At 33.7% G+C, this 25,285-nt stretch overlaps 1 protein-coding gene across 1 annotated transcript in view; it reads left to right on the forward strand.

Annotated features, from left to right (window-relative positions):
* CEP290 (centrosomal protein 290) overlaps positions 1 to 25,285 on the forward strand; it is a 119,513-nt gene that overhangs the window by 29,592 nt on the left and 64,636 nt on the right. Inside the window, exons 14-25 of the mRNA XM_054718811.1 lie at positions 258 to 420; positions 1,951 to 2,051; positions 2,123 to 2,210; positions 3,178 to 3,290; positions 4,840 to 4,924; positions 5,450 to 5,592; positions 9,273 to 9,437; positions 9,813 to 9,962; positions 12,085 to 12,200; positions 19,129 to 19,231; positions 19,476 to 19,706; positions 23,637 to 23,810. Coding sequence (XP_054574786.1) covers positions 258 to 420; positions 1,951 to 2,051; positions 2,123 to 2,210; positions 3,178 to 3,290; positions 4,840 to 4,924; positions 5,450 to 5,592; positions 9,273 to 9,437; positions 9,813 to 9,962; positions 12,085 to 12,200; positions 19,129 to 19,231; positions 19,476 to 19,706; positions 23,637 to 23,810 — 1,632 coding nt within the window. The remainder of the gene's footprint in view (positions 1 to 257; positions 421 to 1,950; positions 2,052 to 2,122; positions 2,211 to 3,177; positions 3,291 to 4,839; positions 4,925 to 5,449; positions 5,593 to 9,272; positions 9,438 to 9,812; positions 9,963 to 12,084; positions 12,201 to 19,128; positions 19,232 to 19,475; positions 19,707 to 23,636; positions 23,811 to 25,285) is intronic.

A 25,285-nucleotide genomic window follows, 5' to 3' on the forward strand; every position in this document is an offset into this window, starting at 1 on the left:
TGTGAAGCCTTTTACATGTAATATTCTGAGTCACTTTGCTATTAGGGTGTTGTATTGAGAAGTTTCAACTCTTCCATTTTCTGTCATCATTATTGGACTTTTTTTTTTTTTAAAGCACAGTAAAAAACAGTTTAGTGATGCAGACCTTAGGTATATGTGCACTTTCCCACAGACTTAATAAGAAAATAAATTCATGAGTTTAATAATTTATTCCAAATATATCATGTTATATTTAAATTAGATTGGGTATTTTTTAGGGAGTATATGGTTTAGAAGATGCTGTTATTGAAATAAAGAATTGTAAAAACCAAATTAAAATAAGAGATCGAGAGATTGAAGGATTGACAAAGGAAATCAATAAACTTGAGATGAAGATCAATGATTTCCTTGATGAAAATGAGGCACTTAGAGAGCGTGTGGGTGAGTCATCTTTTAAGATATGTCTTTTACTCAATCCTAATTGTCAAGTCATTTTCAGTTTTCCTTTTTGATTGTTTATTATTTTTAAATAGTTGACTGTATTTTTTTGAAATACATTCTTTTATAAAAATCTTTAAAACAAATAAAGTGGAGCTACTCTGATTGATGTGGGATTGAGGCTTTGGCAGGACTGGAACACTGCTCTGTGCAGGCCAGGGTCTCCTCAATAATAACTGCTGGTCTAAAAATAAAAGTCTGCTAAGTTAATACCACACATTAGAAGTTAACCCTTTAATTTTTTTCAATCAAAGTAATGTCTATGTGACCCATGTCAGTTTGTAAGATGCCTTTGTTTCATAAGAATTCTTGAGGACATTTAGAAATACTATACTGTATAAACCTTTCTAAGACTTTTAAGTACTTGACTTTCATAATTTAGACTGCTTAAGTTTTTCTTTGGTTGAGTATTTTAAGGTTACTATTGATTCTAAGAAGTAATAAATATAGCTTGAGAAGTTATATATTGATTTCAATAAACACCTTATTAGTGAATATTACCAGTTTTAATGTTTTGCCACTCTAATCTAAATTGCTACTTTAAAATGAAAATAAAGATCTAAATAATGATTTGATTTTATTTGGTAAATACCTGTTAATGCTTTCTTAGAATTAACATGATCATCTGTAAAAACTGTTATCTAGAGGAAGGAAAAATAAGTATTTTATACAGATGATTTATCTGTAAAAATGTATCTAACTAGGACCCAGAGTCATGTTAGGACCTCAAGTTACACTTCTGATAGATGGCTTATCACATGATAGCCAACTTGGATCTGGAAGTTCCTAAAGTTGACTGAGCCATCCAGATAGCAGATTTTCTGTACTGTAAAGCCGGCAAAACTTGGTAATTATTTGAGACAATCTTAATATCTGGTTTTCAGAACATAGCTGCTTAAGTAATAGAAAGTTATGATACATGCACACTGGAAGCACGAGACTAGTCATGATAATATTCTTTCTTTTTTCAGAGTTTAAGATGAAAGAGAGTGTATTAGTGAAGCACTGAGACAGAGAGTGGCTACTCCACAGGCAGAGCAGCCAATATTCTTGATATTGATATTAAATAATGACTACTCTGTGCCAGGCACTGCACTAACTCTTGATTTGGGTTGATTTTAATATATCCCTGACAACAAGCCAAAATGTATATAATTATACAGTTTTATCCCTATGACTTAATTATGTTCTTAATTACTACATTTATAGTACCTCTGTGACAGGGAAACATGGAGAAGATAGATCCTAAATATTTTTTGTCAGGATTTTCATTAATAATTGTGACAAAATTTAAACTTGGAGGGTTATAGTTCAAACATCAGGAAAGTTATTGCACAAAATATACCCTATTCTGTAGTGATGCTGACTTAATAAATTATAACCAGTTGCTTTATGATAACTAGCTGCTATATGAACTTTTTGTAGTTCATTTGAATGTTGATAAGATTTTAATCACATTACTTTCTATTTTAGGCCTTGAACCGAAGACAATGATTGATTTAACTGAATTTAGAAATAGCAAAAGTTTAAAACAACATCAGTACAGAGCCGAAAACCAGATTCTTTTGAAAGAGGCAAGTGCAGTGTCAATTGGTTATTTTTCTGGTTGAACTAAAGAAAAGTACTAATCATGTTTACTTTATAGATTGAAAGTTTAGAGGAAGAACGACTTGACCTGAAAAAAAAAATCCGCCAAATGGCTCAAGAAAAAGGAAAAAGAACTGCCACTTCAGGTATACTCAGTTATTCCAAACCTTTAAAAGAATCATTGGAAAATGAATCGTCTGGATCTGAAATTTTCCGTATGTTAGAAATGTCATCTCTCTATTACTGTGGTTCTGCTACAAGTTTAGTAAATAAAAATAATGGCCTGATGAAGATTATATAAATGAGTGTCATTGGGTTCAGACCTAACTGGTAAACAAATAAACAAAACAAAAAACAATAAAACAAGTGAAAAAAAAACAAACTTTCAGCATCATGAACTTCTGAAAAATTTACAGTAAAGTCTATATTAATTTGTAGACAATGCCAGTAAGTTGTGATTAGTAATGATAAAACTTAGTAATTTTTATGTTAATATGTTACTGATAATATTTTATCTTTTTTTAAGAGAGTTATGTATTGAAAACTTTTTTAGACCTTATTATTTACTGTATAATGTTTTGCTGAATAAAAATTAGTATTTTTTGTTTGTTTATCTTACATGATATAAAGAGAACAATTGGTTAAGTATCTTATAGTTGTTGAAGACCATAGAAAAGAAATTTGTTTTTAACTAAGTTCATAAATACCTATGAGTAATACATTTTTTTGTTTTGTATTTTTTTTTTAGCATTTTAGTTCCTATAGTACATCAAAAAATTTCTAGAAGGGCAAAAATTCATAATTTATTAGTATATTAACCAGTTTTCTCATTATTCAAGATTTTTGTCTACTTTCTTCATATGTCTTTTAACTATATATAGAACGAATAGGAATGATAGAGAGGATACAGTATATATTAGTTTCTCATACTAATATCTTGTTAAAAGTGAGTTAAATGAGAAGGTTGTATAGACTACATGTTTTTCAGGGATTTTAGAAGTAATTATTCTATCATTTTTTATTTAAAACTTGATTCTGGTTTTAAAGAGTGAAAGTATTAAAATAATAGGAGAGTTATTTTTATGTCTAATTTGTTATATTTTTTATATGTAGGGTTAACAGTTGTGGACCTGAACCTAACAGAAAACTTTTCTCAAGAAAATAGAATGGGAGAAAGAAAATTTGATTTCATGAACCTTGAAAATATGAATGCAGCACATTCAAAGGTAAACAGTATTTGCTATGACAGAGAAAATAAAGAAAATGGTCAGTTCTTTCATTTCTGCCCTGTTATCTCACTTTAGACATTGCTATTTTTTATAGTTGTTAAATTAAAAAATGTTTTTTTATTTAAATAATCTATTGATTTAAAGGTTGATTAATGAGACATTATTTATTCTGAATACAGATTAGGAGTTCAGATAAAGTAGAGCTGCTGCATAGGAGAGCATCAATCAGTATTCCAGAGTCTTACCAGAAAGAGTCAGAAGAGAACATGACTGTAGGATCATTACCAAGAATGTTATCTGAAGTTCGTCATAGTGTAGCAAGTGAAGTGGATCCTTTTGTCTCTTTAACTAGACATTCTTCATCTACACAAGTAAATAATAATACACCTCCAGAAACTATTACAATAAGGGAGATTTTTAAAGCACCATGTCTACAATCGTTAGGAAATCTACAATCGTTAGTCAGTGCCTTTAGTAGGGAGAGTCATGAAGAAATAAACAACTTACTATATTTTTCTTCTGACGACTCTCTGAAGAAAGTGTCAGAAAGCCATCAAGCACCTGAGAAGACAAGTTTCACACAAGAAAGCAATTTGTCTTTACAAGCCTTATCAACAGCTTCAGACTTAATGTGGAAGTTATCACTTAGGCAAAAATCTGCAATATTTTGTCAACAAATTCATGATAAGAAAGCTGGCATGGATAAATCACAAATAGCGGCACCAGAAGATGAGTGGGTTCATGCCCAAATAAAATGTGCTGATAGTTTGAAAGAAGATATAAGGAAAAGTGAAGTACCCTTACAGGCAGAGATTTTGAAAAGTAAACTTGAAGTTAATCTTCCAGATCCTGTGCCTGTTAATGCACAATCAGAATTATGTCAGGTAGATCCAGTTCAAAATGTTACAGAACAGCTATGGAGAGAACTAGTATTTCTTAGATCTCAGGTGAGCTTTCCTCCAAATTGCATTCCTGGGGTTGCTTTTTTATTAACTCTTTTTTAAAAAATTTCTTTTCTAACAAAGTTCTATAAGTAGTAATTACAATAAGATTTTTTAATGTTTGAACATTAGCATTAATTTATGCAACATTCTATTTTTTTAAATCTAAAAATGCAGTACATTTTTTATGAACTCATCAACTTGCCTAATTTATTGAATATTTCTTTAGAATGAAGTCATAGCACAGGATTTATTGATCAAGGAAGCACAGAATAGAAATGCAGAACTAGAGCTTGAACGTCATAGAAGCCAGGCAGAACAGGTAGTGTGAATATTAAAACAGATGATGGTGATACTAAAGACAAAAGCCTTCATTGTATCTGTTTGCTTTTTGCCATGGGTATCGGGGGTGGGGAAGGGAGAAGATGGGAAGAGGATCACCATCTGTTTTATCATTTAGGTTTTATTTTTTTGACTGCTATTATGTCTCTATAACTTGTATTTGGTGTGTTAAACCTCAATTAATCAAACTTTGTTAAAAGTTCAGAACTAAACTATTGTGATACTTTGTAAAAAAAAAATAATTTCATTTATGTTTTGTTCAGAGTGAATTTCTTTCAAGAGAACTAATTGAAAAAGAAAGAGATTTAGAAAGAAGTAAAACAATAATAGCCAAATTTCAGAGTAAATGTAAGTTACTATTATCTCTTATTTTTCTTTACTTATTTATCTTATACTGAAAATCATGGATCTGAAAGGACTTAGACACTCTGTTTTCTAATCTGTTTTAGCCTTAATTACCTCTATAAGGTTGGTTTCTCTCATCCATTTGGTTTGCTCTGCTATATTCATAGTCGGAGAATGTTCTTAGTCTGAATATTTTTGTAATTATAAATAAGTCTAATTTTTCTGTTTTATTCTCTAATGAAATAATGAAAGTAAATAGATTTTTTAAAAATTTAATAAAGTGAAGGCAAAATATGCTTATGATTTATTTCTTTGAACTATGCGATATGTATATGCATGTAATTTTAATAGGTATATCATTCAGCTCAACTATTCAGACATTGGATTTATAGTTGAACTTTTTTTGTATATTTATTTGCATTTTACAAATGAGTTATTTTTACTATATGTGAACTATTTGTCATCGATATAGAATAGTGCAAATGGTGTAAAATTTATTCATTCAATGAGAAACATATGTCATTATAGTAAAAGAATTAGTTGAAGAAAATAAACAACTTGAAGGAGGTATGAAAGAAATATTGCAAGCTATTAAGGAAATGCCGAAAGATCCTGATGTTAATGGAGGAGAAACATCTCTAATAATTCCTAGTCTTGAAAGACTAGTTAATGTAAGTTATGTTTTTATATTAATGATTTCATTTTGTTGTTTCATCAACTTGAATGATATTGTTCACTGTTTTACTAGTCTATACAGTTTCTGATAAGACATTTGCTGTCAGTTGAGTCATTGTTCCCTGTATGTAATGTGTATTTTTTTCTCAGGCTGCTTTCAAAACTTTCTCTTTATATTTGTTTTTTATCAGTTTGACTATAATGTGCCTGAGTGTGTGTGCACACACATTTGTATATATGTATATGTATCTTGTTTGGTGTTTGCTGAGCTTCTTGAATCTGTTTACTTATGTTATTCACCACAATTAGGTAGTTTTCTACCAATAATTTATTTAATTACTTTTTTCTGTTCCATTCTCTCTGGAATTTCAGTGAAACATTTTATATTTTTTATAAGAGAGAGTGTGTTCTTTAATTAAGAAAAAATTATTTTAGAGAGGAAGGGAGAGAGAAACAAAGAAACATCGATAGGGTACCTCCTGAATGTGCCCGGACCAGGATTGAACCCTCACCTCAGCCTGGGTATGTGCCCTAACTGGAAATAGAACCCGTCACTTTTTGGTTTTTGGGACAACACTCCCACCAACTGAGCCACACCAGCCAGAGCCCCAGTGAAACATTTTAGACCTTTTGATGTCCAGAGGTCCCTGAAGCTGGTTCATTTTTTTCCTAATTTGTTATTTTTTCTTCTCCCAGTTGTGTAATTGCTATTGCTTTTTCTTTATGTTCACTGATACTTTCTTCTGTCATCTCCGTTCTTCTGCCTCAATGGTCAGCCTTAGACCGGACATAGTTTTTACACAGAAATTGAAAATCCCTTTTGCTAGCTTTTTTCTTTCTGGGATTCCCCTCTCCCTTTCGTGTGGCTTTGGGCTGGCTCTGACCTCTGGTTTTCTAGGCCAGAAAGTTGACAGGTCACTGCAACTGCAGGCTGCCCTCAGAGGAAACCTTTAAAAATGGCAAATCACTCCTGGCTGTTCCCCTTTTTAAGGTAACAAGTCCTACCCAGAAAGAAACTCACTACAGACTGATTCATTTGCCTGTCAGCATAACCATTATTGCTTGTCTCATTTTCGGTTCTTATAAGTGTATTTCTAATAGCACATGATCTCACTCATCTAGGGGAAATAATGAACAACATAGACTGATGAACAAGAACAGACCCAGAAACAAGGAGGCATGGATCAGACTGTCGGGCCTCAGAGGGAGGGTAGGGGAGGATGGGGGTAAAGGGGAGAGATCAACCTAAGGACTTGTGTGCAAGCATATGAGCCTAACCAGCGGTTAAGGACAACAGGTGGGTGGGGGCATGTGTGGGGAGGGGTGTGGGCTGGGAAAGGGGGGATGAGGACAAATATGTGATACCTTAATCAATAAAGAAATTAAAAAATAAATTAATTAATTAATTAAATAAAGTAACAAGTCCTCTCCAAAATCTGTTTGCTTTTGTTTATTTTCTAGAACCTTTAAGTAATCGTTTTTGTATTGTTAAATGTGGGAGAGTAGGTCTGTGAGGATCTTATATCACAAAACTAGAAGTGTAATAGAATGTAGTAAGAATTTTTTTTTAAAATATATTTTTATTGATTTTTTACAGAGAGGAGGGGAGAGGGATAGAGAGCTAGAAACACCGATGAGAGAGAAACATCGACCAGCTGCCTCCTGCACACCCCCTACCGGGGATGTGCCCGCAACCAATGTTGTACATGCCCTTGACTGGAATCGAACCTGGGACCTTTGGGTCCGCAGGCCGACGCTCTATCTATTGAGCCAAACCGGTTTCGGCAGAATGTAGTAAGAATATTTTAAATATATAAAAATTAAGCATTGCTACAGGAAATATTTTAGCCATCAAATAATATTATATTTATATTTATAATATAAGGACTTAAAAAGTTTCACAGTATTAATGATATTAGATAAACTTTAGTAAAATATGCATTTTATATTTAGATTTTTAATATGTTATTTATGTAATCTGACCACATTTATGTTGTTTCCTAAATTTGTGGTTGATTTAAATATAAAAATGTCTCATTATTCATTGAATTTTTTTTAATGATGACCAGTCAATAGTTGAATACTTTTTTTTAATGACACTATATTATTAGGAGAGAGAAATAGATGATAAAAACTTCCTGAGGCAGGAAAATCATTTGACATAATTTATGAGAACAATTTGATTCCTTCTGTTACTCATTCTGACTTTTCTTTTGCCTCTGCTATTTTGAGTGTCTAAAATGATTCTATCTTTTGTCTATTATGCTGCCCACTACTAATATTATATCTCAGATAAAATTTTATTCTCCAAGGGAAACTATTTAGTAAATGAATAGACTTGGAAATTTTTACTTCTATTTCAATTAATAGTCCCTGGCCTTCCTACGGCCACTGCTTCCCTAGGTTTTTATCTGCATTTATTCTGGGTTGTCATTCTTTTTTTCAGAAATATATCCCTGTCTAAAACTCACAAATAACCTAATAATACCTCCTGTAAGAAATCTTCAGAATCTTGAGATCAGATAATTCTGGTTTATGCACTTCAGTCCACTTTCTATTGTTACAGTTTTTTGTGTGTGTTTTTTTCAGTGCCCTGAGTCACTATCTAATTTAGTATTATTTTACCAAAAGACCATGTAGATGGCATGGTGCTATTTCTTAGCAACAGAACTAACTAGACTACTTTGTTGTCTGTCAGAAATCCCCTTCTGCCTATTTCTGTCTTCCTGGTATCCCTTTGAATTAGTATATCTTGTTACTTTACATGTCCTGCTCTGAGCTCTTAGGGAAAAGGCTTCCTTTTATAAATCTGCTGCCCAGAGTTCAACACCAGTTCACCTTCCTGAGTATGAGGTTACATTTGGTTTTATTCATCCTACCACTTTGTCTTCAACCTTTACTTCTGAAACTTTGCTTTGCATTTAACAGGTTTCTTCCATATAGTTCTTTTAAAGTCCTAATGTATTTATATACATTATGTATTATGTACTTGTATATATGGATTTATGATTGTTGGAGAATTAGGACAATGAAGGCGCTTTGATATTCTAATTTTTTGACATATTACTTTTGCTTATCTAGCACTTTTGGATAATACTATGTTATAGTTTGCCTGTGTTACCATGTGTGCTTCAACTGTGGAGAGAAAGCAATGGAAAATTCACTTAATTGGGTGTAGTAACTTCAATTTCTTTGCTCATGCTTTAAATTTAGGTGCTCCATAGTTTCAAAGTATTTTCATGTATATCTCATTTTGACTTCAACATTGTGAAGTTGACAGAGCTAATATTATTTACTCTTCTTTAGAGATAAGGAAACTAAAGTATAAAGAATTTAAGTCACTTGCCAAGCTAGTAAGAGATTGGTTAAGATATGAACCCTTGTCATCCTGTTCCTATTCCGTTGACTTACTAGTCTACCGGTCTACTAAGGTTAGCTAGATGTTTGCTAATTTTTATAATAAAGTAGTTACTAAACTTGGTAATACTGTTATAAGTTAAAATAGTTTTATAAATTTAAATTCATTAATAAGAAATAGTTTTGGCTTATTTTGTTATTATACATGGCAATGGGAATAGTAAAATGTTTAAATGTGAATTTTATTTAAAAATAGATTTTTAAACTATGATTTTAATGTTTTTCTTCACATTTCTTAAATATAATCTAAATCTATTAGGCAATGGAATCAAAGAATGCAGAAGGAATCTTTGATGCCAATCTCCATTTGAAAACCCAAGTTGACCAATTTACTGGGAGGAATGAAGAATTAAGACAGGAGCTCAGGGAAGCTCGGAAGGAGGCTATAAATTATTCTCAGCAGTTGGCAAAAGCAAATTTAAAGGTGAGAATTTTATCAAATAAAATATAATGTTAAGCACTGAACATAGGTATAATATGAAACTTTTAATTAAAAAAAAATGACTACTTTATTAGAAAATGCCCCTTGAATTAATTCTTTCATCATTAAGAAAACACCTGTTTGGGTTTTTCTTATAAAATTATGTGGAAAAATAAGTGTCTTATAATATAACAAAATACAAAAATTCTAAGTGTACTAGTATACTAAGGCAATTCTAAGTGGAAATTAAATTATGGTTTAATTCCTGGCAGGGCATTTATATGTCTACTTTTAAAAAATACTCAGTTACTGCTTCTAAATTTGTCTTCCTTTGGGTATAAGAGATATGATTCTCATTCCTGAATTCTTTGTTTCCAGATTGATCATCTTGAAAAAGAAACCAGTCTTTTACGGAAATCAGAAGGATCAAATGTTGTTTTTAAAGGGGTAGACTTACCTGATGGAATAGCACCATCTAGTGCCAATATTATTAATTCTCTGAATGAATATTTAATACATATTTTACAGGTATGTAAATTTATATATATGAATAACAATTGATAGTATGTTTTTCAATTTAGTCTTCACATATTTTTTGAGTTCTTAACATATTAACAGAGATATATTTTAATGGATTTTGATGTTAGATGGAACGTTATGGATAAAATTAATTCCATTTATCTGCATGAGAAGCATACTGACACACCTTGTTCACTGGATATCATTCATATGAAATATATGATTGACAGTTGGAATAATATACAGCTGCTCTAAACTAGTAATGTATAAATGAAATGAGCACTTTTATTTATGTATTTATTTTATTATTTTTTTTATCCTCACCTAAGGATATGTTTTTTAAAATAGAGGAAGGAAGAGAGAGACACACACACAGAGACACACAGAGAGAGACATTGATTGGTTGCCTCCCATATGCACCCCGACCTGGGATCAAACACTCAACATAGGTATGTGCCCTGACTGAAAAACGAACCCACAACCTTTTGATGAATGGGACAATGCTCCAACCAAATGAGCCATCAGGCCAGGGCTAACGTGGGCACTTGTTTTTTGCTGGTTAGAAAAGCAATTGAACTGAATAAAGTCTTTTTAGTATGATGGTTAAAATTACTCCTTTTTTTTTAACTGCAAGAAGAAGAAAACTAAATTCTCTTTTATTTCTTTTTTTCATTTACTCTGTAAAGTGTTAGTTCATCTATTAGCAAATTAGATTGTGGACTGCTTGCCCTCTGTTTCTCAGTTTTGCCATCTATATCGTGGTTATTATGAATGGCCTCACGAAGGATGCTTTTCATTATTTCACTTGAAGTGTGACTGCCCATAACATTACATACATTACAGTATAATTACAAAAATGAGTTCAAAATAAGTGACAATATATTTTTTATAATAAGCACTTCTGTTTCCCTTTCCTAGATAATCCATTTCTGAATATACTTGAGTTAAGATTATCAAATTCTTATTTTTATATTTGGAAATTACATTAATTAATCTTTTTCTGGATATTGGAATTTATATGCTATCTTAGTTAGGGAGCAACAACCTTAACTACTTAGAACATCACTTTATAATTAGCATTATACATTACTTTTAATGTAGGCCCAGGCCGGCAGCCAGGGAAGGAAGGCCCCAATCAGCCATGATCGCCGGCCAGGCCTAGGGACCCTACGTGTGCATGAATTTCATGCACCGGGCCTCTAGTCTTTATATTGAAAAAAACATGAGAAGCACTATGGTAGCATAGAGAGAGAGCACTGATTGGGAATCTAAAAACTTTTTCAAAGTGGTAAAACAGGTACTTGGACTTCAATCCTAAGACAGCACAGAGTGAGGGAAGTAGCAAGGCCTTTGGAGTCAGACAGACCTGACCTGCAGTGTTGCATGTACATATATTTAAGGTGCTTGGCACCAAGCTCAGCATTAATACTTAGGAAATGGTTGCTAAAAGGTACTGCTAATGAGTTTTAATGTTGAATAAGTTACTTAATCTTCTAAGTCTCAGTTTCTTTATCTTTGAAAAGAATTAATTAGGATAATTCAAATATATATATATATACATACACACACACACACACACACACACACACACACACACACACACACACACTAGAGGCCCAGTGCATGAAATTCGTGCACAGGTAGGATCCCTAGGCCTGGCCAGCAATCAGGGCTGATCGGGGCCTCTGTCTGCTGGCCGGGGCCTTCCTTCATTCTGCGCCAACCCCTGGTGGTCAGCTCATGTCATAGCGAGCAGTCAAACTCCCAAGGGGACAATTTGCATATTAGCCTTTTATTATATAGGATGTTCATGAAAGGGTATGTGGGACTGAGTGACTAAAGATAAGTATACAACTACTGCGTCTGATAATTTGTGTGGTTACTGTAACTATCATATATGATAAAATTAATTTTACCTGTTTTATAGTACTTCTCTTTTATATATATTGCCTCATTCCATATGCCTTAAACAAAGATATTCAAAATAATCATAGAAATGATCTGTGCTACTTATGGTTATTGTTCTCCTTTCTATAGTTTTCTATATTCTTGCCAGAATATAAATTTCTACCTTCAGATTTAAAATGTATTCTGATGTTTTTTACATTTTTATTTCTAAACCCATTTTTAGGAACTAGAATATAAAGAAAATAAGTTAAAAGATTTAGAAGATTCTCTTGAAGAGTATAACAGAAAATTTGCAGTAATTCGTCATCAACAAAGCTTATTGTATAAAGAATATCTAAGGTATAAGTGTTGGCAACATTTTATAAATATAATTGCAGCATATTTATGTTAATAATGAGCAGAACATAAGAAGTTTATATATTTGGTTTACCCTTCCCTCCTGCCTCTTCCACTCTACTTTATCTGTGTCAGTTTAGTATCTAAAATATTCTGTGATAGTAATACCTTTTTCATAGAGGTGTTCTGAAATGGGTGAGTTATATGAAAATGGTCAGATATGAGAATTTTGTAAATGTCATGGTACATATGAACATTTTGTATCAGCTGTTGGCATCATTTTTTATCATAACCATCATAATTATTCATATTTTCATAGGGGTCTAATGTGTTTCTTCTTATCTCTGCCAACCCATTTATATCAATATAGAAAAAGAAAATTTTAGTAGTAATTAGAATACTTGATGAAAGGTGATTTAAATGCTAAGGGTGGTTATTATCTGATATAATAAGAAACCCATAGCTAATTATAGGTAGGTCATATTATGTCCTACCATGGTTATAAAGTAGATACAGGAGTACAAGGAAGATAGAACTATTTCGCCCATTGAAGAAGAGGGGTATTTTTCCACACAACTTTTTATTTTTTGATAAAAAATTTTTTCCAGAGGCTTCTGGCAGACTGTGATTTAGGTCTTAGTAGCCAGAATTGGGCTAATGAGCTAAGTCTTAATCATTGTCAGTGGCAGACAGAATGACAGCATAATTAGTTTATGCTAAGCTGATTTCAGATGACTTTGGAATATCACTTGGTTAGGCAACAGTGTCTGACACATCTTTTTTATTTTTTAAATTTTATCTTTATTGTTGAAAAGTATTGCAAATATCCCCTTTTCTCCCCGCATTGACCCCTCTACCCCACTTCCACCCCCTCCCCAGGCCTTCCCCTTATTATTATCAGACCATGAGCTATGCATATATACATATAAGTTCTTTGGTTAATCTCTTCCCAACCCCCAAACCCTTCCCTCTGAAATTGGTCAGTCTGTTGCAGGCTGTAATGTCTCTGGGTCTATTTTATTTGTCACTTTATTTTGTTCACAAGGTTCCACATATAAGTGAGATCACATGATACTTGTCTTTCTCTGACTTGCTTATTTTGCTTAGCATAATACTTTCCAGGTTCCTCCATGCTGTCTCAAAGGGAAAGAGATCCTTCTTTATTTACAGATGCATAGTATTCCATGGTGTAAATGTACCACAGCGTTTTTATCCTGTCATCTACTGATGGGTACTTGGGCTGTTTCCAGATCATAGCTATTGTAAATAATACTGCTATGAATATAGGGGTGCATGCATTCTTTCTAATTGGTGTTTCTGGCTTCTTAGGATAGATTCCTAAAAGTGCAATTATTGGGTCAAATGGCAGTTCCATTTTTAATTTTTTGAGGAAACTCCATACTGTTTTCCATAGTGGTTGCACCAGTAGTGCACGAGGGTTCCTTTTGTTCTACATCCTTGGCAGCACTTGTCATTTGTTGATTTGTTGATGATAGCCATTCTGGCAGGTGTGAGATGGTACCTCATTGTCATTTTAATTTGCATCTCTATACAAATTAGTGACAGTGAACACTTTTTTATATGTCTCTTGGCCATTTGTATGCCCTCTTTAGAGAAGCGTCTACTCTCAGGTCCTCTGCCTATTTTTTAATTGGGTTGTTTGTCTTCCTTTTTTAAGTTGTATGAGTACTTTATATATTTTGGAAATTAACCCCTTATCAGATATATCATTGGAAAATATGTTCTCCCATACAGTGGGCTCCCTTTTCATTTTGATGCTCGTTTCTTTTGCTGTGCAGAAGCTTTTTAGTTTGATGTAGTCCCATTTGTTTATTTTTTCCTTTGTTTCTTTTACCCTTTGCGTTGTATCAGTGACAATTCTGCTACATGAGATGTATTATATTTTGCTGCTTACATTTTCTTCTAGATTTTTATGGTTTCATGACTTACATTTAAGTCTTTTATCCAATTTGAGTTTATTATTGTATATGGTGTAAGTTGGTGGTCTAGTTTAATTTTTTTTGCATGTATCTGTCCAGTTTTCCAAACACCATTTATTGAAAGAGACTGTCTTTACTCCACTGTATGCGCTTGTCTTCTTGGTCAAATATTAACTGAGCATAATGGCTTAGATCAATTTCTGGGATCTCTGTTCTGTTCCATTGATCTATATACCTTTTCTTATTCCAGTACCAGGCTGTTTTGATTACAGTGGCTTTTTAGGATAATTTGATATCTGGTATTGTGATCCCTTCAACTTTGTTCTTCTTTCTCAAGATTGCTGTGGCTATTTTTTGTTTCCATATAGATATTTAGAGTATTTGTTCTAGATCTGTGAAATATGCCATTGGTATTTTGATAGGAATTTCATTGAATCTATAGATTGCTTTGGGAAGTATGGACATTTTAATGATATTAATTCTACCAATCCATGAACACAATATATTCTTCCAATTGTTTATGTCTTCTTCCATCTTTTTTTAACGATCTATAGTTTCCTTACTATAGGTGTTTTACCTCCTACTTAAGTTTATTCCTAAGTATCTTAATTTTTTTTTATTTTACAATTGTAAATTGGATTGTTTTTTTAGTTTCGCTTTCTGAAAGTTCATTGTTGGTGTATAATAATGCCATCGATTTCTGGATGTTAATTTTGTATCTGCTACATTACCGAATTCATTTATTAAATCTAGCAATTTTTTATTGAGTCTCTAGGGTTTTCTATGTACAATATCAGGTCATCTGTGAATAATGACAGTTTTACACTGCCTTTCCAGTTTGGATGTCTTTTCTTTTTTTCTTGTCTGATCAGTGTGGATAGGACTTTCGGTACTATGTCGAATAAAAATGGTGAAAGCGGACATCTCTGTCTTGTTCTTGTTCTTAGAGGAAATGTTTTTAGTTTTTGTCCATTGAGTATGATGTTGGCTGTAGGTTTGTCATATATGGCCTTTATTATGTTGAGGTAGGATCCCTCTATTCCTACTTTGCTGAGAGTTTTTATCAACAACCAGAGGCCCAGTTCACGAAATTCATGCATGGGTGCGTTCCCTAGGCCTGGCCGGCAATCGAAGCGGGAGCGTCTGGCCTGGAAGGGCAGGTCCCAACTGACCTCTGGGCCCTGGACAGCACCTGGGCCCCGCTGCCCCCGCCCCTCCCACCACCTCTGCCGGTCGCTGTCTGCAGGGCTGTTGGCAGGGCGATCGGACCCTGCCTTGGTCTGATGCTGCCCATTCACCTGCTCCACCATCCCGTCATGGTCCCACTCTCATTGGGGCCCATCAGGGCCAGCAGCACCTCCACTGCCACCTGCTGCCAGCTTTGCATCGATGACGCCCGCCATGTTCCGCGCTGCTTCCTGGTGGTGAGCACACATCATAGCGAGCAGTCAAACTCCCAGTTGAGGGGACAGTTTGCATATTAGGCTTTTATTATATAGAATGGGTGTTGGATTTTGTCAAATACATTTTCTGGGTCTATTGATATGATGATGTGATTTTTGTCTTTCAGTTTGTTTATGTGATGTATCACGTTTATTGATTTGCAAAAATTGTACCAGCCTTGCATCCCTGGAATAAATCCTACTTGGTCATGGTGTATGATATTTTTAATATATTGCTGAATCTGATCTGGTAATATTTTTTTGAGGATTTTAGCATCTATGTTCATCAGGGATATTGGCCTGTAATTCTTTTTCTTTGTAGTGTCTTTATCTAGTTTTGGAATTAGGATAATGCTTGCCTCATGGAAAATGCTTGAATGTATTCCTTCCTCTTGGATTTTTTGGACTAGTTTGAGGAGGGTAGGTATTAGTTCTTCTTTAATTATTTGGTAAAACTTTCCTGTGAAGCTTTACCAAAGTTTGGGAGTTTTTTTGTGTTTTTGTTTTTTGTTTTTTATTGCTTCCATTTCATGGGTTATCGCTCTATTCAAGTTTTCTGATGCTTGATTAAACTTTGGAAGATACAGTTTTTGAGGGTTTTTTTCATTTTGTTCAAGTTTCCAGCTTGTTGGCATACAGATGTTTAGTATTTTCTTACAATCCTTTGTAATTCTGTGGTGTCAGTTGTTACATCACCTCTTTCATTTCTGATTCTCTTTATTTGGGTCCTCTCTCATTGTTTGTTGATGATTCTGGCTAAAGGTTCATCAATCTTGTTTATTTTTTAAAGAACCATCTCTTGGTTTCATTGATCTTTTGTATTGTTTTTTTTGTCTTTGTCATTTATTTCCCTTCTGATCTTTATTATTTTCTTCCTTCTAATTATTCTGGGCTTTTCTTGTTGTTCTCTTTCTAATTCTTTAAGTTGTGGGTTTAGATTGTTTATTGGAAATTCTTCTTGTTTCTTGAGATAGGCCTGTAGTGCTATGAACTTTGTGCTCTGTACTGCTTTTGCTGTGTCCCATAGATTTTGGGTTGTTGGGTGTTCATTTTCATTTTTTTCCAGGAAGTTTTTTATTTCTTCTTTATCTCATTGGTAACCCATTCATTCTTTAATAATATACCATTTAACCTCCATGTGTTTGACTATTTTTGGATGTTTTTATTGCAGGTGATTTCTAGTTTAGGCCATTGTGATCTAAGAAGATGCTTGATATGATTTCAATCTTCTTGAACTTCTAGAGACTTAGTATAGTGCTAACATATGGTCTATCTTTGAGAATGCCCCATGTGCACTTGAGAAGAATGTATGTTCTCTTAACTTTGGGGTGAAATGTTCAGTAAATGCCAATTGAATCCATTTAATCTAGTGTGTTATTTAGGGTCGCTGTTTCCTTGTTGATTTTTTGTCTAGAAGATTTGTTCAGTGATGTTAGTGGTTTGTTAAAGTCCCCTACTATGATTGTATTCTTGTTGATCTCTCACCTAAAATCCTCCAGAATTTTTTTTTTATATATTTGGGTTCTCCTGTATTGGGTGCATATATGTTTACCAGAGTTATATCCTCTTTTCGGATCAATCCCTTTAGTATTATGAAGTAGCCTTCATTGTCTCTTACTATGGCATCTTTTGAAGTCTATTTTCTCAGATCTGAGTATTGTTACTCCAGCTTTCTCTTTTCATTTCCATTTGCATGGACAATTTTTTTCTCTCTCTTCACTTTCATCCTGTGTGAGTTATTTGTTCTGAAGTTTGTCTCTTATAGACAGCATATAAATGGGTCATGTTTTCTTAACCATTCAGCTACCCTATGTATTTTTTAAAATATTTTTATTGATTTCAGAGAGGAAGGGAGAGGGAGCGAGAGAGAGAATCATTGATTAGCTGTCTTCTGTACGCCCCCTACTGGGATTGAGCCCACAACCTGGATATATGCCCTTAACTGGAATTGAACCAGGAAGCCTTCAGTCTGCAGGCCGACACTCCAAACCAGCTAGGGCTACTCTATGTCTTTTGATTGGAGCATAAGTCATTTACATTTAAGGTTATTATTTATAGGTACCTATTTGTTGCCATTTTTATTCTTGATGCCTGTGACACATCTTTTTTTTTTATTATTTAAAGTTTTAGATATGTCTCCTTTTTTTCCGATTGACCACCCCCACCCCACCACTCCCACCCTGAGGGCAAGCCCCAACTGCCCCAGTGTCTATGCCCATTGGTTATGCTAATATGCATGCATACAAGTCCTTTGGTTGATGTCTAACCTCCCCCCAACCCCCACCATTTGTCTCTAGATCTATTTTTGTTCATCAGTTTATGTTGATCATTATATCCCACATAAGAGTGAGATCATGTGATATTTTTCTTTCTTCGACTGGCTTATTTCGCTTAGCATAACGTTCTCCAGTTCCATCATCCATGCTGTTGCAAATGGTAAAAGTTCCTTCTTTTTTATAGTGGTTTAGTATTCCATTGTGTAGATGTACCACAGTTTTTTAATCCACTCATCTGCTGATGGGCACTTAGGCTGTTTCTAAATCTTAACTATTGTAAATTGTGCTGCTATGAACATAGGGGTGCATATATCCTTTCTGATTGGTGTTTCTGTTTCTTGGGATATAGTCCTAGAAGTGAGATTACTGAGTCAAATAGGAGTTCCATTTTTAATTTTTTGAGGAAACTCCATACTGTCTTCTTTTATGTCCAATGATTTCTAATTTTATTTGTATTCTAAATATTTTGCAAGTATTTAACACCCAAGTTTAAGAGTAGGATCAGAATATTGATACTTGATTTCCAGAATTAGTTTGAGAGATTGTCTATTTTCCTAATGATTTTCTATTTTTGATAAAATCTTCATAAGATTCAGCAGCAATTGTTATATTGCTACAATTGTAGGGCAATGATTCATGGTATAATGAAAATGATTGATAAAATAATTTTTTTTAATATATTCTATTGATTTTTTACAGAGAGGAAGGGGGAGGGATAGAGAGTTAGAAACATCGATGAGAGAGAAACATCGATCAGCTGCCTCCTGCACACTCCCTACTGGGGATGTGCCTGCAACCAATGTACATGCCCTCGACCGGAATCGAACCCGGGACCCTGAGTCCGCAGGCCGACACTCTATCCACTGAGCCAAATCGGTCAGGGCTACCTTGCATTTATTACGTAAAAATGTCACTTTCGGGCTAAATCTTTTTTGAAGAGAATTTTGATAGTCTTATGTTATTAGGTACTGAGTAGCTACAGTACTCTTTAAAAATATGTTTTAATTGATTTCAGAGAGGAAGGGAGAGAGAAATAGAAACATTAATTATGAGAGTGAATTATTGATTGGATGCCTCCTGCACACCCCCTATTGGGGATCGAGCCTGCAACCCAGGCACGTGCCCTGATGGAATCGAACTGTGACCTGGTATATAGGTTGACAATCAACCACTGAGACTACAGTGACTCTGATTTTATGAGACATTTTCTCTTCCTGTGGTAAATATTTTATTATTTTTAGCATATTGTCATTTTTATTTTTATTTTTTTTAGTGAAAAGGAGACATGGAAAACAGAATCTGAAACAATGAAAGAGGAAAAGAAAAAACTTGATAGTCAAATTCAACAAGATGCTATAAAAGTAAAAGAATATCATGTAAGTAAAACACTTTTGAAGTTAATATACGCTATTGTAGCCCGGCCTGAGTTGCTCAGTGGTTGAGCATCTACCCATGAACCTGGAGGTCACACTTCAATTCCAGGTCTGTGTATATGCAGGCTCGATCCCCTGTAGGTGGCGTCCAGAAGGTAGCAGATCAATGATTCTCTCTCATGAGGGAATATATATGATATTGTATAAACTAAGATAGCTAAAATTAACAAGTTCTGTCTTTGTGCAGAACTTGCTCAGCACTCTTCAGATGGACTCAGATGAAATGAAAAGAACACTTTCAGATTATAGTAGAAAAATCACCGTCTTGCAAGTCAATGAAAAGTCACTCATAAGACAATATACTACTTTAATAGAAATGGAGCACCAACTTAGAAAAGAAAATGAGAAACAGAAGAATGAATTAATATCAATGGAAGCTGAAGTTGGTGAAAAAATTGGACGTTTACAACGATTTAAGGTAAATCTGAATATTTATCTTTGAAAAATTTCAAACATGAAGAAGAAAGGATAGTATAATGAACACCTAATATCTGGATTAATAGTTAACATTTATTACCACTGTGCCATAATTGCTTCATCTGTTTTTGTAGGAGTATTTAAATTGCAGACATTTCTCTCCTAAGTATTTTAGTGTGCATCTCTAAAATCAAAACTTTTTTGACGTAACCACTTTATTACACCTAGTAAAACTGATAAGAATTCCTTATATTATCTAATGTCCAGACATTATTCATATTTCCTTAGTTGTCCTAGGATTCAGTTAAGGACCTTTCTGTTTTTTTAAATGTTACTTGTCTTTTTAATATAGAATCCCATAGTATTTTTCTCTCTGAAAAATGTTGATGATTTATATGATGATAATTAATTATTTTCTTTTTTTGCATAATTTTACTTGTTTCTCTATCCATTGCATTTGCTAAAGTTACCCTGGAAGCCTTGGTTATATGCAGGTTAAATATTTTTGACAAAAATATTTCATAAGTAATGTTTTTTGCTTTATATTTAAGTGATATTTTATATTACATCATTTCAAGAGTATCTGGTAGTCCCATGTTTCATGATAATCTCTATTATTAAATTATTTTAGTTAACTGTTTGGGAAAATTTTGGTACCATCCAAATAATCAATTTTTTGTCAATTCTCCTGATAGCTTTAGCACCCACTGATATTAGTTGTTTCCTAATTCAATTATTTCATTAGAAGTTGCAAAAATTATCATTTTCTAGTTACATTATGCCCTCTAGATTTGTTAGCGGAGAAAGAGCTTTCCCTTATTAGCTCAGGCTATTTTGTTGTCTTGAAGTAAAGTTCCTACCAGAAGGGAAAGATAATATAAAATCTTCATGTTTTTTCTTTAAGGACCACTTTTCAGAACACTGAGCTGTACTGTGCCTCTACCTTTTCCTGCCCCCCACTCCACTCCCACTTTCTCTTCTGAAAGGGTCCTAGCAGACTCACACACTTTTTAAATATTCAATATGCTTTAACAGTTGGAGTCGGTTTTTTGTTGTTGTTGTTGTTGTTGTTGTTTTGTCTCAACTTTGGCCAATGGTTGTCCTTTAAAGCTGTCTCTTGTGAACTTTTGACAAGAATCAATTAGTCTTTGAACCAAGTTTCAAAGCTTGGTTAGTTTTCTGGCACAATAAGATGCCCAATATTTACCTTGTATACTTTTTATCCAGCTTTGGAATAAGCCATTTCTCTAAACAGCCCTGGTCTTTTTAATAGGGAAGGAATTTAGATACCAAAAAATTGGTCACTAAGTGTCATTGCAGTCAGAGTGTTATTGGTTCCTTTCAGTGGACACATTAGGAAAATATGTATATATTTAAACCAGGAGTTCATAATGTTATTACTAATTCAAATTTAACATTATGGGGTAAGTAAATAGTATGGAGTTTTAATAACCTTTGATTTTATACTCGTGTTTCTGTTTTCTTATATGGAAATCTCTATTAAAAAACATTAAATCTAACATTAAAATAATTACTTGTTTTATCCTACAATATTCATACATTAATTCAAAAATAATAATTTTGTATTAGTATTAATAGTGACAACAACAATGCTACTAGATATAGTTTAAAATTTCATTACACTTTTTATTTTCTTTAGACTATCTCTAACTAAGGGGTAACATATTTGACACTAACTTCAAATTATTCCCTTTGTATGGTTATCCAGACATTTAATATATATTGAAGCTCATTTGTTTTTAATTTCAGGGATTACTGTTTTCTTTTTTAAAAATTTGAGTATAGAAGTATTTGCATATTCAAAAATTCAGTCAGAGAAATCTGACCCTGTACCTTTCACGCCCCATAGGTAACTGATTATCCTTCTAATGTTTCATTTTGCAAATGTTAACAAAGACACAAAATATTACATGCTATATGTACTCCTCTGCACCTTGTTCTAAATCTGATCTTATTATGTAGCTTTTTAAAAATATATATTTTTATTGATTTCAGAGAGGAAGAGAGAGGGAGAGAGAGAGAGAAACATCAATGATGGTGGGGTGGGGGGTGGGCAATGGTAAGATATGTACACATATAATACCTTAATAAAAAAATTGGAAAAAGAAACATCAATGATGGGAGAGAATCATTGATCAGCTGCCTCCTGCACATTCCCACTGGGGATCGAGCCCACAACCTTGGCATGTGCCTTGACTGAAATCGAACCTGGGACCCTTCAGTCCACAGGCCCACGCTCTATGCACTGAGCCAAATCAGCTAGGACAATGTAGCTTATTTTAAGCATGTGTGTGTTCAGTTGACATGTCTAAATTTACATAGCATCATATAAATAGAAGAATTTCAAATAAAAATTAAAATGAACTTGAGTTCCTTATCATACCCTTTTAAATATAGTAAGGGGTGAAATTATGCTAAGAATCCTGTTTTCATTGTATTCTTAAAGCTGAATCATGATGCAACAAAAAAACTTGTTGAAAAATAAAAGCTATTTTTACTTGGACATAAATAAGAAAATGTTAGCACTTAAGTATTCTTGTTTTTATTTTTGCATTATATTTTATAGAATATACTTTTCTTGGAGTATTATAAATACAGCTGATGTATGAGATAGAAGGGAAAAAAGAACTAGAATTTTCTTCCTCTTCAACTTGATTATTCAACCTGGATTTTTTTTTTCTTTTCTTTTTTTAAAAATATATTTTATTGATTTTTTACAGAGAGGAAGGGAGAGGGATAGAGAGTTAGAAACGTCGATGAGAGAGAAACATTGATCAGCTGCCTCCTGCACACTCCCCACTGGGGATGTGCCCTCAACCAAGGTACATGCCCTTGACCAGAATCGAACCTGGGCCCTTTCAGTCTGCAGGTCGATGCTCTATCCACCAAGCCAAACCGGTTATGGCTGGATTTTTTTTTTTCTCCAAAAAGTAGAAAGTCAAAATAAAAAGATGGGGGGAGGGGGATTTTAAGAGGGGTCTGAAGCATAACTTCCTTCACCCTCCACAAAGAAAAAGTGAAACCAAATCTCAAGGGTATTGTAGAATAGTGTGTACTTATTTACATGGAGAAGAAAAGTTGTCAAAATGAGATCTGAAGCACCATTACAAATATTTGTTTTCCTTACTACTCTACTTCAGAATGAATTATAACTATAAATTCTTTATCTTTTTCACTACATAAAATTGGTTGTTCTTTGCCTTACTTCTTTATCAGCTTACTTTGAAGAGAACTGAAAGTTTAGATTTTTTTTTTTTTTTGGTGTTAATGCTATGTATTTGAATTGTGACTTTTTATAGCTATGTAGTAAATGAGTAGAACATGAGCCAAGTAACTTAAAAATTTTGATATTATTTATTATAGATATGATAAAGATAACTCTTTTCTCCCTAAATAATGTTTCCTTACTGTGAACGAAAAAAAATATTTTATTACACAGTTAGTCTTTGTAACTATAATAACCAGAAATAGCTAAGCTGTAAAGGTTACTTGTGGCAATGCTAATTTTGTCATCCAGTTGTCAAAAGGGAAGTTATTTTTTTAACTTTATGAAATTTAGAAAAGCCAGCTAAAGATACAGTCTAAATTATGTGTTTTCCTGATACTTCTTTTATTTTGCTCAAATTAACTGAATTTTATTTTATTATGATAAGACATAAAAGGATTCAATTTATTACGATTAAAAATTCCAAATAAGATGATTTGTTATATGAAACAGAAAATTAATTATTATTGCAATATTTTTCTTACATGAGAAATCTATTTTTTTTCTTTTTTGAAAAATCTTATTTTTAAAATTATTCTCAAAACCTCTTTTGTTTTTGGTTGTATTATCTTTCTCAAAAGTGGCTAGTGCCTCACCAGAAGAAACAGTACAGTAATTTAACTGATTGTATCCTTATTTACATAGGAGATGGCCATTTTCAAGATTGCTGCTCTCCAAAAAGTTATGGATAATAGTGTTTCTCTGTCTGAACTAGAATTGGCCAATAAACAATACAATGAACTGACTGCTAAGTACAGGGACATCTTGCAAAAAGATAATGTGCTTGTTCAAAGAACAAATAACTTGGAACACCTAGAGGTAAGTTTGTGTGATCTGAGAACCCTGTGATATCAGCCATTTTTCTTTGGTCATATGTATCTGTAAGTGCAAAATGCCTTCTGGGCAATTTCATCTAGGTCGTCCTCCATAGTCAACTTGAATGATTTTGCTGAATCAAACCTCTTTCCATCAGGAAATTAAGAAAGAAAAAAGGAACACGGAACAGATAGAATATTATAATCAAAAGAAGCATCATTAAGTACCCATTTCTTTTCCTTACCTTTGTTCCCAGAACAAATTATTCTCTCATGGCTTTTCTGTTCCTTGTGGTTGTAGCTTATAGTGGGTGAGATATTAATGGCTCTTCCCCAACCATGGATGAGCTCGGCAAATTCCCATTCTTTCTTAATGGTAGAGTTACAGAAGAGCAGGATGAAGTAGGTAGCATAAGTTTAAATCTGATAGTGAATATGGCCCAGAGCCTTTGTGTGGTGACTTAACGCTTCTAGCCACTTAACCTCCAACCCTTTATGGTAGGCAAATTAAGCTTCTGATTTGCTCATCTTCCTTATCAGAAACTAGAGGTCTGGTGCACAAAATTCTGTGCACTGTGGAAGGGGGAGAGTCCCTCAGTCCGGCCTGCACCCTCTCGCAGTCCAGGACCCCTCGCTCCTTACTGCCCACCTGCAGCGGAGGTGGGAGAGGCTCCCACCACTGCTGCTGCGCTTGCCAGTCATGAGCCCGGCTTCTGGCTGAGCAGCGCTCTCCCTGTGGGAGCACACTGACCACTAGGGGGCAGCTCCTCCGTTGAGCATCTGCCCCCTAGTGGTCAGTGCACGTCATAGCGACCAGTCATTCCACTGTTCAGTTGATTTGCATATTAGGGTTTTATTATATAGGATAGGATTATATGTCTTTTTGGCTTATTATTTATTCTTTTTTATGATCCTCTAATGGGGTGGAATGATAGAGAATTCTATTGGCTCAAAAGCCTTTACTTGCCTTTACTTGCTTAGGGGAACACAGTCAATAAAACAAAGCATTATTACCAATAGCTTTCAATGACTCCTACAAAATTTACAGTATTTATTAATACTAACTAGAAATAATCCCAGTCAGTTTACTTTTTTACTTTTTTGCCAAAGAGAGAAGATTACGTTACTTTTTATTAAAATTGTGATTATTTAGATGTAGAAGTAATTCATTTATTTTTATTAACCTTCACTCAGATATTTTTTTCATTAATTTTGAGAGAGAGAGAGAGAGAGAAGAGAGAGAGAGAGAGTAACATTGATGTGAGAGACACATCGATTGGGTGCCTCCCACATGTGCCCACAAGGCCAGGGATCAAACCTGCAATGCAGGTATGTGCCCTTGACCAGGAATCCAACCTAAGATCCTTTGGTGCACAGGCCCATACTCTAACCATTGAGCAATTTGCCAGGGCTTTTTTTTTTTTTTTTTCATGTCCTCTGTCCTCTTTATCATCAGAAAATTAGGTAAGCAGTCTTCTG

This window comes from Eptesicus fuscus, chromosome 7, assembly GCF_027574615.1.
Source record: "Eptesicus fuscus isolate TK198812 chromosome 7, DD_ASM_mEF_20220401, whole genome shotgun sequence".
NCBI classification, from domain to species: domain Eukaryota; kingdom Metazoa; phylum Chordata; class Mammalia; order Chiroptera; family Vespertilionidae; genus Eptesicus; species Eptesicus fuscus.